Here is a 17,024-nt window from a genome sequence, read left to right as displayed (position 1 = left end):
ACCTTTAGAATGTGTGCTGCTTCTACTCTATCAAGTGCGTAGCTTCTGAGTGTCTCTCATGACTCTTCTAAAAAGCTGTCTCTTGACTCCCTCTAGTAGCTGTGTTATCAGTCTTGGCACATTTTTGAGCTGAAGTTCCTGTTATTCCATAAACAAAATACAGGCCATCTGTATCATACCTTTTTATGTTTTAATAAATTAGGGCAGGGAAACAAAAAAATTGCTTAGAAGCTTTTTATAGAGGAACCCACTTCCAAATTAAAATCACAGTGAATAAAAACTCATATCTATGGCATTCAAATAAGTCAATAAGAAAAAATAAATTTAGTGCTTCCCAAACTGAAAATTAGGTGTACTAAACTTGCCTACATCACTGGATCCACAGCAAACCTTGGCAGGGTGTTTCTTCAGGTGCTTGCAGATATTTGTAATCTACATCAATCTAAAGGCACTGCAGATTTTCCTAGGTCACAGATAGTTTTCTGACAAAATCAGATCTTGCAGCTTGCATTTCTGTAAAAATGTACAGCAATGCATTTTAAAGTAAATCCAAGAAACCCTAACTTGTAAACAGAAAAAACAAATATATATATATATATATATATATATATATATATATATTCACACTGAAAACTGAACTAGAATTAAGAAGAAAAGATTCAGAAATTGAAATCATTATCAGCTCAGGGAATGTCCCCTTGCCAAAAAGAACAATTCCAGAACATTAAAACTGTAATAAGAAAGGACAAGGAGAACTTTGAGGGAAATACCACAAAATAGTTTATTCTTTTTAAAAGAGATAATTTCAAAGAGCCTGAGGCACAAGTAGATGTCCAAAGTGTAAAAGTGTTCAAGGGGGAGCAGTGGCAAAACAGAAAAGCTCAATCCATTGCACATGGGCTTCCTATGCAGTGGCTGAGCTTAAACCACTACTCCAAGCTGAACTAACAATAGAATAGTATTCAGGGAGGAAAAAAAGCAGTCAAAGAGCAAGTAACAACAAATTACCCTGATTGTTTAGTATGCATGCAAGAGCTCCTAGCTGTCTTAAGAAGAAAAATGTTAAGCTTTCCACACTGATGCAACAGTTAAACTATCTCCATACCACACTAATAGGAAGTGACAAATGTGGTGTTCAATTTTTTCAAAAAGATGCAAGCATGCCTCTGGAGTGCAGACTAGTTAGATCAACTTCAGGTTTTTTGAAACTGCAGAATTTGTAGTTCTAGGAATAAGTATGACAAAATAATAAACATGACTGTCATAGAAACATAGAATTATCTAGGTTGGAAGATCAACCCTTAAGATCAACTCTAGCCCTTAATCCAAAATAGTCAAGTCCAACCCAGTCCACATCCACACGTACCACCAGAGGTGGTGACTCAACCACTTCCCTGAGTGGCCTGTTCCCATACTTGACAACCCTTTCCATGAAGAATTATTTCCTAATACTCAATTTAACCACCCCCTGCCTCACTCCACACCCCCTGGCACAATTTGAGGCCATATTTCTTCTTCTATCACTTGTAAATTGGGATAAGAAACTAACCCCGACCTGACTACACCTTCCTTCCTCCATTTAGAGAGTTGTAGAAAGTGACAAGATTCCCTTTCAGCCTTCTTTTCTCCAGGCTAAAAAACCTCAGCTCCCTGAGCCACTCTTCATATGACTGATTATCTGGACCCTTCTCCAGCTCTGTTCCCATCTCTGGACATGCTCCAGCCCCTCAATGTCTTTCTTGTCATGATGGGCTCAGAACTGAACACAGGATTTGAGGTCTGGCCTCACCAGCGCTGAGTACAGGGGGCAATCCCTGCCCTGGTCCTGATGTCCACACTATTGCTGACACAGGCCAGGATGCCATTGGCCTTCTTGGCCACTTGGGCACTGCTGGCTCATGTTCAGCTGCTGTCAAATTGCACCCCCAGTCCTTTTCCACCAGGCATCTTTCCAGCCATTCTGCCACTGGCCTGTAGTATCGCAGGTGGTTGTTTTGGCTGGATGCTTTGGGGAACACTATCAAAAGCTTTACTAAAGTCCAGGTACATAACATCCACAGCCATTCCTCATTCACTCAGCTGGCCACCCTGTCAGAGAAGGAGGTCAGGTCAGTACAAGTAGCACCTGCCTTTCATAAACCTGTGCTGGCTGGGCCTGATCACCCAGTTGAATTCTGCATGCTGTGTCACGGCACTCACGAGAATTTACTCCATAACCTTCCCGGGCAATGAGGTCAGGCTGAGTGTCCTGTAATGCCCCACATCCTCCTTCTGGTCCTTCCTGTAGATGGGCAGCCCATTTGCCAACCTCCATTTGTCTGGGACCTCCCTGGAGAGCCAGAACTGCTGATAAATGATTGAAAGTGGTTTGGTGAGCTCTTCCACCAGCTCTCTCAGTACACTTGTGTGTGTCTAATTGGTGCAAGAGGTTGCTGACCATTTTCCCTTGGTTTATGAGGTTTTCATCCTTCCCCCTGTGCCTGTGTTGCAGCTCAGGCATCTGGGTATGCTCGGAACAGTGGGTGTTATTATTAACAACTGAGGCAAAAAAGGCACTGAGAATCTCAGTGCCTTCCTCATCCATTGTGACAATCTTCCTTCTTGCATCCAATAAAGGATGGACATTCTCTTTATCTTCTTATTGCTAATGTTTTTATAGAAACATTTTATTGTCTTTTACAGCAGCAGCCAGAACTTTTTGCCAAAGAATTCTTTGAAGAGCTGATATGTCCACATATTGTAATGGTTTTGTTGGTATATGCCACATACTTCTGAAAACTTATAAAATTCCTCAGGGCAGGACCTAAACCAATCACAAACTAGTAGGGAGGGAATACCCTTTATAAGCAGAGTGTTCAGGCGTGCGTTGTTCAGAGAAGTTGGAGATGACATGGGACTTTAATAAATTGTGACATTACACATTTTTCTGGCGTTTCACCTTGTTCCTTGCGAAGGATCTCACAGTACCCAGTGGCCAGATGATCAGAGGAGAATCACTAAATACAAGGCAAAGAACACAAGGGGAAAAGCCTTTGGTTTATACTTGGCATGATGGGCTCAGGTTAGTCATTTCCACTCAGGACAGAGATTTTGCAGTGATGCTGGATAGGCCACTGAATATGTAATTTCTATGCTAAGTGGCAAGGAAAAAGGAAACCAAACAGTTGGAGATGTGGAGAAAGGGAAAGAGAGAAAGCTTGTGTATACGTGTACACTATATATGTATTCTACTGTGTATGTGTAGCCTCTATTTACTGCCAAAGCCTAAGTGCTCATTTCCTCTTGCTGTGCCCAAGGCTGTCCAAGACCTCTCAGGGCATTTTTATTTCCTCAATTAACAGCAACACTTCTATCAGCTCAATGGTTCAGTAGGAAATTACCAAAAATCTGAGCCAAATTATATGACTCAGTACTTTAGAAGCATTCACTAGGAAAAAAAAAAAAAAAAAAAAAAAAAAAGAAGCTTGGGTTTTTCTGAGAGTTTAAAAAGGTATTTTTGTCACTTTGAATGGTTGAAGTAGGTCAATTTATGTTTGCCTTCATATTTGCAGTTTTGTTCTTTTTGCAACCATTAATTATATTTCTTACAATCAAATTAATGCCTTGCTATTTACCAGTGAACCTTCACAAAGATTCTAACCAGATCTCATATCTCTTTTTTAATATTTCTGGGTTTTGTTCTTTTATTTCTATATCAAATGTATTTAGATATTTGTTAAAATGGGAATATCTCATTAGTAATAATTTTTTCCCATCAGATTCAAAGTAAACTCGAATAAAATTTATTTATTAATGTGAATTAGCTCTCAGCATACCAGTTCTAAATTGTTTTTCCTCAACATCTATTTCCTTAGATTATATGATAAATCTGGTTTTAGTTAACAAAAAAGGCAACTGGGAATAAAACTATGAGTGGCAAAATAATGACAACCTCATTTCTCAGGTCCTCTACAACTGATGCAGAGGATTTTCCACTCTGACTTCAAGAACTGAGTGCATGATCAAAACTTTCCTGTAAACAATTGTTTTTTTTCCAGTCAGATATTTCTGTCTTTAAATAATATTCATAGTCCCTTATTTTTATTATATTCATATAAAATAAATTACCTTTCTCTCCCATGAGAAATTTCAATATATTGAATTTTTCACAAATTGTGACAAAAATGTTAATTCTCAGCAAATTGCCTAAAATAGTTTTGAGTTTTGTTTTCCATTTTATTGTTAAATAGTAGGAAAATCATTCTCTTCATATTATCTTGTAAAATAAAAATTAGCATAGAACATTTTCATTATTTCTCTTTCAAAATGTTGGCAAAGTCAAATATTCATGCTAAGGTTTCTCTGACTCTGCTTTCTTACACGGAAACTTCTCTTTCAGACAATTTCCAGTAAGTTTTTCTGAGAAAGGATTTTTGAGTGGAACATTAAGGGCTACAGGAAGAATCTGGATACTTGTGCAATCTAGGAAAGTTTCTCAGATGTGGGAAAAAATGTTGAGCATTTGCGATGTAGGTTGTAAGTAATAGAAAACTGAAGTTATAGCTTTGGTATAACCCTACTACCATCTACCTAGTACCATAAGTGGGGGCCTCCAGCTCAAAGGATTTAGGGACTTCTTAGCTTTGGCTGGCCACTGAATGCTATACAGCACAAGTAAAAATAATTGCTTTTACACTAAACTGTGAACAGAAATATGTTTAGAACATGCTGGTAAAAAATGTCTTCCTTTGTAGACAGTGAATCCTCTTAGACATAGTCTTGGCTTCCAGGATTCTGTTTCTGGTGAGGAAACACTATTCACTGTGCTTCAGAAATTACTTCAGGAAGGATCCCAATAGTTGAGAGATTTCCGGAGATCAGGGAAGACTAAGTGCCATCTCTGCTGTAATATCTGGGTGTTGGGTTTGGAGCTATAGTAATTAAGTGTGTGGAGGCGAATTAGAAAAACAAAGGTGTTTGTTAAGAGATTAATTCAATCATCATTAGTATGAGAGTCGGAGCATTCACAAAGGCCAAAGACCGGTTCAAACTGGTTTTCATAATCCCCACCCACCTAAGTTCTACCAAAGGCATTAATTTAAAAACATTGCACCATCAAGAAAAATAAAATACTCTCACTGGCTGATCAATGAACCTAAGAGCAGGACATCGTCACCTAGAAGTTTTTGTGACCTGATTAACCTTTTTGCTCTCTACGGCTGAGCCCCGTTCTTGCTGACCCCAGCCCTAGAAGTGCCATAATGCTGTGCTGCTCTATCCAAAAAGACACCTGGGTATTCTGTGACAATCAGTCTGGGCTCTCCCTCACGCCCAGAGGTTAAGTTTCAAGGAAGGGTCTTACTGTGACTCCTTTGGGAATGCCTTCCTCTATAATCTTCAACAGGCTCTATTTGCCATTGCTCTCCAAGAAAATGGAGGAAGCAGAGGTAGAGGAATGGTGTGCCAAGATGAGAGTGGTCTGCAAGTGACTGTGTGTGGTGTGATGTGATGAAAGGCAGGAAAAAAATGTCAGAGGAGATATCAGCATGTAGCAGACAGCACTAGACAGGGTATTGTCAAGTTTGGATTAGGGAAGTTTTGTCACAGTTTCAACAGTTTTGCTGTTAAAAGTAAGATTTGAGATGCTTGTGTAATAGTTGTTACATAGAAAAATGGCTTTGTTTAATTTGCCTGCATATTGATCTAGAGAAGATTTTTAAAAGCTATGTGGTGTTGGTCTAAATGTTCTCCCAGCATGGTTAAAAGCGGTGGCCACAGCAAAATTTAATCTACTCTATATCCATTCAAAATAAAATTGAAACCTGCCTCCTGTCTGCACTTGTTCCCTGGCGCATTCCTGTGTTTGTACCCTCATTTTCAACAAAGCTGTTCTGACAAGGTGTAATAAAAAAGGTAAATTTACTCCAGCTTGCAAGACCACTTCCTGTGTCCTTTCTTTGAGCATCAGCCAAAATCCATATGGTCTGCTTGAACAGCTGAGCTTCTGAGTCACAGAATAATGTCATTACTGTTTACTTCAATCCACTTTGACCAACTTTACTTGATCAGCTGTGTGATTCAAGGTAGACATTTGATCCAGTATTACTCAGGAGAACAAAGGAGGTAAAGAAAGCAGTTCAGATGAGATGGTCCCAGATAGCAGGGTCAGTGGACCAAATGGGAAGGTGAAGAAGAACTTTTTAATGAAGGCTTTCAGAATAATGTTAGTTGCTTAAGTCTTGAATTACTCATTGGGATGGTTCTTGTTAAGTATATTTTCATGTTGTATAGACACACATTTATTAAAATTTTAAGTACTATATTGCTGTTGGAAACCCATAATTAATTGATTAATTCCTTTCTTTCTTTAACGCAAGAACATTATTAGGAAAGAAGGACAGACCAGTAGTTACAAAGCACTGGGCTGGGACTTGGGAGTTTCTGCTTCCCTTCCCAGCTCAGTCACAGGTTCACATTACAGAAACTTAGCTTCTTGGCTGCTTACAGCTACCCAGGAAGACTGACCATCTTTCCTCTCTTAGCTTACATAGTCAGAGCAGGAGTTAGGTGCCTTACCACAGGTAAATAATATGATTTTAAAAGCACAATACTGGATGGGCAATAGATTAAGAGGTTCAGATGAAACAATCAGTGCTGGCATGATGCTTGGGTCAAACTGAAAAAGCAAAAAAAAAAATAAATTCAGTGAGTGCAATGGTTTTATACTTCTCTACTTTCCTGTATAAGATTCTTATGCTGTAGCTGCTGGCAACAGATGTTTGCATTTTCTAGACATGAAGGAATAATATCTGGTAAAAGGATTGGCTTGTGCTGTGTCATGTGGTGCATATAGGTGCACTACTTGCAATAAAACAGCTTAATCACCCATCCCCATGCTGTAATGTACCTCATAACTACCACCCCTTGAATGTAAGAACTAAGCTAACCAGGAAAGAAGACACTTTCTGTAAAGTCCATAGGACTTTTCATGGAAGCTTACAATTGAAGAAACTTTCAAGTTTCACTTTGAAGCTGTATAACTCTACATCCTGCAGACCAGAGATTTTCAAATTGTGTATCACTGTTACCAAGGAAGGTGTCATGGAATAAAACTGATAAAAATGATGCTGTCTTTATTAAATTCAATAAAGAACTAAAGTAATGCTCAAGACCTTTGAAAGTAATTTTTATTGCCACATCATCTAATCTCAGTGAGGAAGTTAGATGTGTCATTTTTATCTTAAAAATGAGAAAACTGAAGCCTATTAGTGTTGGTGATGTTCCCAAGGCCAAAACTGAGCTGCTCAACAAAGATAGCCATCTATCCTGAATTTTCAGTCCAGCAGCTCTCACATCAGGTGGTCCATCCCTGTCTGAAATCATTCCAGTATCCTGAACAGTACTTGGCCAATGAAAGACATTATCGGAGATCTTTATGGTCAATAAGATTATTTTGACATCTATTTTTGGGTTTAGAAAGAAAACAAAACAGAATGTATACTGTTCTTTCACAATATCCCAGATGGAAATCACCCAGATATTAAAATCTTGGTAGCTCTTTCATTACTAATATCAGTATTCTCCTATTCTCCTGCCCCTTTTATAGGAGATTATGGTTCCTGTATCATACCCACCAACTCGCACACACTAAAGCAGCAATAGGGGATCCAGGTGTTCAGTTGTTACTGGTGCACCATACATGTAACACACCTGCTACATTTAGTGTAGAATTGGTGACTGAAATTGGTTTTACAACTGAAAAATTATGATAAGTGTTCACTATTGGTCATTGCCATTGGTAATTTTTTTTTTAATTCTTGTCCCTTTTCTTCACTTAGTTCATACGAATGATGCTTAGTTCATATGAATGATGCTAATTCCAATGGAAAAAAGTTCTGTGAGCAGAACTTACCCCTCCTTGTGCAAATTTTCTACACTATATATAGACTATATTTCATCCTAATTTCACAGTCCCTTTCTAAACTACTGAATTTTGTCTTTCTGACAGGACAGTAGAGGAGATTCTCCAAGAAGTATTGAAAGCATGGCATGACCACTATGAACAGATTGGGTCTTTATTATTCATTATATACCTCATCTAGAGTAGAAAAACCATAGTTCACCAGACATGCATAAATCTCCAATCTTTGCAATTTTCCTGCACTTTGAGTGCCTGACCCTTCCCAAAGACTATGACATAATTCAAGGCTATCAGCAAGGAAATAGAGGGGAAGTCAGTGTCCAGTTCCTTCCTAATTCCATACTCCATTTCCTTCAAATTGCTGCTTTGTCAATATGCTTGTGGGCTGTATTCTTTACACTAAAATAACTCTGTTTATGTTACCACATAATAGATTTATAGGTATAAAATTTTTTGATATTTTAGGTAACTTGTGTATTTGTGAGCCATAATCCCAGAAGAGTTTTATTGTTGCTAAATTGACAAAAAAACTCTAATTTTCTTACCTATAGAAGCATAAAAAGAATACTGGACAAGTTGAGTGGTTCTCTTGTCATTGAATATACCAGTTAATGGTTAATTAAGAGCTCTTTAAACTTGTTTTGGAATGTTCTATTCAAAACAAAACAGTCTGAAAGATGTTTCAATCTATTAGTAAATGCATGAAATTAATATATGGCTCTATTTCTTCTAAAGACATCAAAATGTGAGCTGAGGTGTGGTGTAGAAACAGACCTTCATGAACTATAGAGCAGTAACATGGACTCAGGCAATGTAGACATTGTCATGGTTTTAATTATCAGAAGGAATAAAACACATCTCTTTTGTTATTTCCACGTTCTATACTTTTATTCCTATAAAAAAAATGGTAGAGCAAAAGATCTAGTTCATTAGACAAATTATCAGTATGAAGCTGGTTAACATGGTTTCATGACTTAGAGTTGACACTGTGGTTAGCAGGGAGGTGGGACTGTAATGGCTTGTGGCAGTGCGTGGTGCACCTGGCATGCGTGCGTCTGTCTGCTCATCGTTTTAGTTTCCAGCTGCTGTAGTACCTTATTTCTGCTGCTATAATGAAATGGTAAGGAAATGCCTTGTTAAAGTTTAGCTTAACATTATTAAAAACAAAACAGTAATTACAAGGCATCACAAATGAAAGAGAAAACAAGAGGCTTATAGCCATTTTGTAACACAGTTTGTCCTTGACCATCATGACCTGTTATTCACTTGGGCTTTGATGAGTAAAGTAATCTTTGTGTTTGTGATCTTTACAGCCAGAGTTAGAAGGAGCAAGTAAAAAGGGAAGGGGGAGGGGGAGAGTGGAAGAAACATAGAGGAAAACAAAGAAGGGGAGTGTCCAGACAATGTTTATCTATGTTCTGTCTCCAAGTTTATCTATGTTTGTAACAACAAAATTACACATGTGAGTAAACAAGTACAAAGAAAAGAGTAATCACAAATGGGGAAATGTATTTCATGTCACCACTCAATCATGGTCTTTATTGTTAACTGGAAAAATTCAGTCATCCTGATCCATCAGCATTTCATATTGGGAAAAGGTAATAGAAACAAACAGCACTTGTTTTCATTTGAACAATTTAAAATTGTGTGAGAGGGCAAGGAGAATGAGAAGTGGATGAGCACATGCAGTGTGCCAACATGTGGGAGTAAACAGCCTGCTTCTTGTATTCCCACCACTTGTACTCTTCCAAGGCAGGAACTGAGATGCACACAGAACTGAGAAAGATGGTGAGCCAGGGTGGGACATCTATCATGGAAACGTGTCTATCACATACCCCCTCAGTGGTATTAAGCTGCAGAGTGAGAAGGTACAGGCAATTACTTTGTCATCCATATCCAGGCTGAGGATCATGCAGAAGATTTATCTCTGGGTAGATTTTGGAAGAGCACTGACCTGATGTGATATGTGGCTGTCAGCTCCATGTGTGCTTCATCACAACACAGAAGATCTGACTTTTGGCACCAAGAGATAGTCCTTGTTTCAAGTGATTCCAGGCACAACCTCCTGGTTTCCAGTAGGGTCCTAATCAAACATTTGCACTTAAGCTCTTCCGCATGGTCAGAGGCAACATAGAGGATGTCACAGCTGCTATGGAAATGGCTGAAGATTGTCAGCTTCTTTGGCTGAATAACAGAGATGATCCTTGCGAACCCTGTTTCATCAATATTTGCTTTGTTTCCTCCTTTATTTTGGTTGGCTCTAATTTTTATCGGGTCTGTGTAATGTTTAACATCTCTAATTAAGCAGAAGATGATGAAGCAGTATAAGTAGCAGTGTGGAAAACAGCATGGTGAGCTGGATGCAACGGGGCTTCTGATTTTGTAAGTACCACACACATTTTTGTTTTTAGAGAACTGAAGATGATGATTTCTGCAGTCAGTGGAATTACAATATTAGGTTAATTTCATTTTTCTGTTTGTGACTGGGTTCTGTGTGGATGTTGCAATGAAATATTAACCAAGCAGATGTGCAAGGGATCAGTGGGACCTGCTCTTCTGGAGGAATTTGCTTAGACTGAAATCAAACTAAAAACCCCTTTGAAGTCATGGTGACTTATTAAGTACTCGTTAAAAGAGAATACTGATGTAATCACCTTTCAGGTTGGAAACAGCCTTCACAGTGACTCAAAATTAGTATAATCCCACTAGTGACTGAGCAACCAGTCCAATTTAAAAACTCTTCTGGTGACTTAATTTATAAAGCAACAATTGAATTGCTAAGGCCAGGCTCTCTAATTAGGTCTGGGGTGAGTGTAGGGGGTAGGTGGAAGGCCACAATTTAAATTTAATTGCCCCTTTTCCTCCCATAGACAAACTAATATGTGGTCTGGAAGAGAATTATTTTCTGAATTTCTAATTTGCATAAAAATTACTTCCAGATTTAACAAAGCCTTTAGAATTTCTTCAGCTTTGAAATGCTAACAAAAATATTGGTGTCAGAAATTTTCTAATCTCAAAATGTTGAAATTAACATGGTTTTCATCTCATAAAGGAAAAGTACATGAAGAAAACTTGATGACAATATTCAGTGTCTCCCAGCTTTTGACAGAAGTACTTCTTTTAGACTTCTGTAGAGAGTTATGATACCAGGAGAAGTTTTTAAACTGATCTGTTACAGCAGAAGTTAAAAACATGCCTAATATAAGTGTGCTGCAAAAAAAATCCCCTGAACCATACCCTCTGCTTCAGAAATTCTTTAAAATTTAGGCTAAGCTCTGTACAGACACAAGAAGTTAAATTATTTTTTTCTTTTTTGCTTAAGTGTCCAATATGTCAAATAATTAGAGAAAAATGGACTATGACATGTTTAACATCAAATACTTTTGAAATACCTTTCATACTATATTATTTCTTCTTTTTCCACAGTACATACAGGTTGTTTGGGTTTTGCCTTTTTTTTCTTTCACTATGAAAAAGAGGCAGAGTTCTGCTTAAAAGTTAACTGCAAATAGTTTTATCATATTCCCATCTAGGGTCATACTCCATCTTTTCTTTTAAGGAAATTCAAGTTTAGTGTTATCACTTGTTACTGTGGGGCACTGCAGTGGGATCTCAGGCAGACTCACTACACCCCGATCTTAGCAAATATGAGAACATACAGCTACCTAAATGTTTTCTATGAAAAAAAGAAAGACCATCAATACAAAAATAAAACGACTGGTTAATCACCAAGAATCCTTGAACTTGGGCTGCCATCAGAAACTCTAAATTATTAGATAGTATATATAGTCATCTTTCACATCTAGGAATGAATGTAGGACCAAGAGAACTTTACCACAGGCATGGGCAAATACATTCCTGAAAGAAAAGGATATAAGCTGGCTGTATTGGCTGGAAACCAGAAGAGGACCCAAGACAGTAGAAAAGTTCTAGAAATGTTTTCACACTGAATATGTGAGGACAAAAACCTTATTTTCATCTATAGCTTGTTAAGTTCTGAAGAGGGTTTATATGAGATGTCTCCCCAGAACTGCAGGGAACTGAATTCAGTAAACCAGAGATTTGTTCCAGCTCGTGTGGAGAGCAGGTGAAGTATATCATGTCAGTTTTAGGAGAATAAACATAATGAAGAAACTTGTTATCTCCAAGAGAATTAATCTGTGTCCTTTGATGTCCAAATGGGATGAGTGTTTCTCTCCCTCTTTGATCCAGATCCTTCCCACACCCCATGAAGGTTCACCCATGGTGAGAGGCACACCACCATTTAAGAAATTACAAACACTCGTTGCAGCTCCCCCAAAAGAAGGATTCCTTCTTTCCAAACACGCACCTCGTTATCTGATGCAAACTTGCTTCTTGCCACTTGTCATTGTGCCCACCTCTCTGTGCACTGCTGTCATGGCACAGGATGCTCCAGGCTTTTGCTTTGAAGTTCATGTAATTGACTTTCTTCCATCATTTATCAGTTTCGGCCAGCAACTGGCCATGTGAGTAAGTAACCATGAAGTAAATAGGGGTGTGAATTTAACAAGCACAGGATAGTCCATGATAGCTCTCTGTCCATATGCTGCTGCCCTGAGGAAAGTGAGGGCATTTACTCAGTCCCAGTGACTAGTGAGCTGCCTCACATTTCTTTACATATATCAAATGGCTTTTGGGCAGGTTCTGTGGAGTATTTTATGTCTTTGAAACCCACACCCTGTCTTACCTTGCAAAAACTTGTTTGTTTAGATGTACCCTATAGAAGACAGTGTTTTGAGAAGATAATGTCATTGTTAACAAAGATTATGGACTGCAGGTTTATATTTTCATTGCCAATGGAAAAAACTATCATTTTTTCAGAGCAGTTACCATGGAGTATTATGACTTTCTTATGCCTGACATTTTAGTCTATAACTTATTAGAATTTGTTAAATAAATTTGACATTGTGCCCATGAGAGCTTTAAGCTTGCTATGCACATAGATATTTACAGCTGAACTATGCAACATTTATGCTAACAAACTATTCATTATTTCTTACTACCAAGCACATCATTACCATCTGCTCATTTAATGACTGTTTATTTTGGACAGAATAATTTGAAAAGAAGATGAAGTGTCTCCTGTGCCTGTGTTTGCTCCTTGCTGTTCTTTGTGCTGTAACCCATTGCTGCCCTGAAGACATTTGCCATGAAGTCAACAATACTAATCTGCAGGATGGAAGAGAAAATTTATTAACATATAGCTGTGACAAGAAAGGTTCTAACTATGCAGATTTTGTATTTAGGTTTTACAAGCAGGCTTCATCAAAAGAAGCTGATAAAAATGTGTTCTTTTCTCCTGTGAGCATCGCCACTGCCTTTGCCATGCTGGCTGTTGGTGCTAAATCAACCACTCTGTCTCAGATTTTTGAAGGACTTGGCTTTGATGACCTAAATGAGACTCGCATACACGATGTACATGAAAGTTTTCACAAAGTTTTGTCAGTACTGAACTGTGCTGATGTTAATATCACATTAAATATAGGGAATGCCCTTTTTACAGCTACTGGGTATGAACCACAGGAGTCATTTTTACAAAATACCAAAGAATTTTATGATGCAGATTTTTTCTCCAGTGATTTTCATAAACCAGACGAAGCTACAAAGCAAATCAATAAATATGTAGAGGAGAAAACCAAGGGGAAAATTCCTGAATTAGTTGGTCATCTTGATCCAAGTACTGTACTGGTTCTTGTTAACTATATTTACTTTAAAGGTAAGACACTTAACATAATATTTCAATAGATAGTTTTGATACAAAATAAAAATTTTAGGGAACTTCTGATAATTTATTACCAGAGTGACAATTTAGGAAAGAGCTAAACTGTGCAGGACCATTCAAGTAAAGATTATATCTGGCCAAAAGCAGAGTATCTGATTGCTGAGAAATACTGATTTCTTGGTCTTGACTCAATTTGTTCAAAAGCTGTGGACAGAAAAGTTCCACCTTAGTGGATGCCTCATAGACAAGGATCCACATAGCCTCACTGGTTGGGGCCATAATGACTAAAGATGTGTCCAAGATCTCTATGCTGACTGTATACGCCAGTCAGATTTGATGGACTGACATCCTTGCGCAGGGACCCCAGTTTTATGGCAGATCTACTAGGTGCTCTGCATGAAAATCTGGGACATAGCATCTTGGGAGCCTGTGCTACTGAAGCCTTGCTCAAATATTAGGACTCTTTAATTGTAGATGAGTTCTACACCAGGCCGATTGCAGTCAGCATGCATAGGGTACAGCCTAACAGAAAAGGCATATGAAGGTCCTGGGATGAATGCTTAAGTGATTGCTCTTAATGGCATGAAAGGCATTACGTAGGCTTACAGTCAAAGAAGGACTCTCAACTGGTCTTCAGCCTTTGGTTGCTCTTCAGCAAGACATGATGTACACACAAAATATGATGAGCTTACTGCACAGCTAGAATGCTTTATTGTGTGTTATGAAGGAGGTTGAAGTAGTTTAGTGAGCCACTTCTCCCATCAATATACCTCCAGTGTCCTACATTAAAGCTGGTCTAATTTAGATAAGCATTCTTCATGATCTTCACATTTGAGTGCAACAACATCTCTTTTTCCCCATTAGCTACCTGGGAAAAGTCTTTCGATCCTTTGCGTACACATGAGGATGATTTTTTTGTGAACCCAAATGCATCTGTTAGAGTCAACATGATGCAGCGTGATGGTATCTCAAACATTTACTATGACCAGGATCTCTCCTGTGTGGTGGTAGAGTTGCCTTACCAGGGCACTGCACGAGCATTGCTTATTCTGCCTGATGATGGAAAGATGAAGCAAGTGGAAGATGCTCTTTCCAAGGAAACGGTTTGTAAATGGGATAGCAAACTTGTGACCAGGTAACTCTAAGTATATGGTTGAGCACACATCACTCTTTTCAAAGGAAAATGCCAATTTCAGATCACTTCCTACTGGACATAATGTCCTGATTTCATAAAGGGAAGTTTTAAGCAATTCCCCAAATGAGTCAGAGCAGAGCACAATCACTAAGAAACTGCAGGCTCTGTGACCTGACAGAAGGGGTCACGGCATTGTAATAGCTGCCTCAAAACTTACTTGGCTACTTTTTGACTCCTTAACTCTTCTTTCATGGTGTTAAGACAATTCATTTCCTTCACCATGTCTTAGATTTTATCCTCCTTTTCCCTTACTTTAGGCTTTCCACTGTCCAGCAGACCACTGGCTGCTTAGTCTCTAGCCCTTTATCCAAAAATACTCTACTAGCTGCTCATGTGGCACTGGGATGAAAGAATGACAATGATCAAATTTGGTTATTTTCCCAAAATCAAATAGACAATGTAAATACAAGACGATGGTGCATCTCTTGGGAAGCCCAAATTGCTCAAGGAATACAAAGACTACCATCAAACAAATTTGCAATCAAAAGAATGCTTTCAAGTGTTGCCGAGTTGCATACACCCTGCTGGCTGTGAAGAGGCTGCAAGGGCTCACTGCTCTTTTGTTTTCTTTGATCAACAGGAGATTAAATCTGCAGTTACCAAAGTTTTCTATTAGTGGGTCTTATGATGTTAAAACCCTGTTTGAGCAAATGGGCATTACTGAAGTTTTCTCAGGTAATGCTGATCTGTCTGGAATTAGTGGCAACCACAATCTCCAGGTTTCACAAGTAAGTAGACAGAGCTGATGATGGTATGGTGGTTGGTTGTTTTGATCAGTTGTGTTTGGGATTTTTAAAGACTTTATTTCCCTCTTTATATTACTGAAGTTGTAAGTAAAACTCACAATGACATGTAGGGGCTAGCTCAGTAATTGTGCTTTTTTACAGAAAGAACCTGCCAGCTCATTTTTGTATTACATTAATGCTCTAATTAAAAAGCTGGACATTAAATACATAGAGAAATTGGACAACATTTTAAATAACTTACTTGCACTGGAATATAATAGTTTCAATGAAGTTGTTTCATTTGTAAATTACAAATGAGGAGTTCCTTATGATATTGGTGTTGATTAACACCTCAATTTTTCATATTCCCAAAGTTTTCAGGAAACCTCCAGTTTGCAGTAGCAGAATTTGACCATGTCAGTTTGTGCTATGATTTAATGCTAAAGATGCCAAATACTGCCCCATATTAGCAGTTTTTAGCTAACCCTGAAATAATAGAAATTGTTGCTAGTAGAAGTCCAAACCATCTAAGAAAATAAACTAGCTTGTACATGGGGTATTTTTATCCCACTCTACTCAGCACAGCTGAGAATGCATTTCAGTGTCCATGCTAAGTTTTGGCCCTCCTTGCTCAGTCCTGGCATATAAAATACTCCTGTTTCAAACTGTTGGAGTTTTATCATACAATACAATTTCATCTACTGGATTTATTACTCCTTTCTTCTCCGAAATGTTCCATAAGAAGATAATTTATTTTACTCCTGCTTCCTGTCCCATATATAAATCAGTGTTTTCTCCTATTCTGTGCAGGCAGTTCACAAGGCTTTGCTGGAAGTTGATGAGGCTGGAACTGAAGCTGCAGGAGCCACTGCCATAATCTTTACCAGAGTTTCCTATACTTTTCATACCATCAAATTCAACAGGCCCTTCCTTATTTTAATCTCTGACAAACAAACTGGCATCACACTTTTCATGGGGAAAATTGTTGATCCTACTAAGGAGTAATTGCTGGGTTATTTGGCACACTGATATTGGGTATGGGTTATAATGGCTACAGCATTTGCAGTTTTGGCTAAGTAGTGCTGCTAACTAGTCTCTGATTGAGGGATATTCAGAAGTAAATAAGAATTTTTCTTATCAAATTAATAAGAAAAAAACATTGTAAAAAATCACCATCGACTGACACCTTTAAAATACAACATTTTCCCCAGTTGAATAATTGTATTGGGTTTGCATGGCAAGGTTTGGGTAGTGGGAGCTTGTGTGGTGCCTATAGGGGTGACTTCACTAAGAAACTGACAGAAGCTTCCCCCATATCAGACAGTCAATGCCAGCTCGCTCCAAGATGGATCTGCTGCTGCTGAAGGCTGAGCCAATCAGGAATGATAGTAACACCTCTGTGGTAACATATTTGAGAAAGGAATAAAGTTATTTCACAGAAGTAATTGAGACCAGAGGAGT

General features: G+C 38.3%; 1 protein-coding gene across 1 annotated transcript; it reads left to right on the top strand.

Moving 5' to 3' along the window:
• Positions 1-12,991: 12,991 nt before the first annotated feature.
• On the top strand, positions 12,992-16,568 carry LOC121332953 (serine protease inhibitor 2.1-like). The gene is made up of 4 exons (XM_041398911.1): positions 12,992-13,637; positions 14,508-14,778; positions 15,419-15,566; positions 16,374-16,568. The coding sequence occupies exons 1-4, from the start codon at positions 12,992-12,994 to the stop codon at positions 16,566-16,568; spliced, it is 1,260 nt and encodes a 419-aa protein (XP_041254845.1).
• The last annotated feature ends 456 nt before the right edge of the window (positions 16,569-17,024 follow it).

This window comes from Onychostruthus taczanowskii, unplaced genomic scaffold (genome assembly GCF_017590055.1).
Source record: "Onychostruthus taczanowskii isolate IOZ18803 unplaced genomic scaffold, ASM1759005v1 scaffold1, whole genome shotgun sequence".
Taxonomy (NCBI): domain Eukaryota; kingdom Metazoa; phylum Chordata; class Aves; order Passeriformes; family Passeridae; genus Onychostruthus; species Onychostruthus taczanowskii.
The sequence above is the reverse complement of the archived record's forward strand: the minus strand, read 5'-3'. Positions and strand labels throughout refer to the sequence as shown.

Bases quoted from the DNA above. Each gene is read 5' to 3' on its own strand.
- LOC121332953 (XM_041398911.1), top strand. From the start codon at position 12,992: ATGAAGTGTCTCCTGTGCCTGTGTTTGCTCCTTGCTGTTCTTTGTGCT. The intron at 13,638-14,507 runs GTAAGACACTTA...TTTCCCCATTAG, and splicing joins TAACTATATTTACTTTAAAG to CTACCTGGGAAAAGTCTTTC. The intron at 15,567-16,373 runs GTAAGTAGACAG...TATTCTGTGCAG, and splicing joins ACAATCTCCAGGTTTCACAA to GCAGTTCACAAGGCTTTGCT.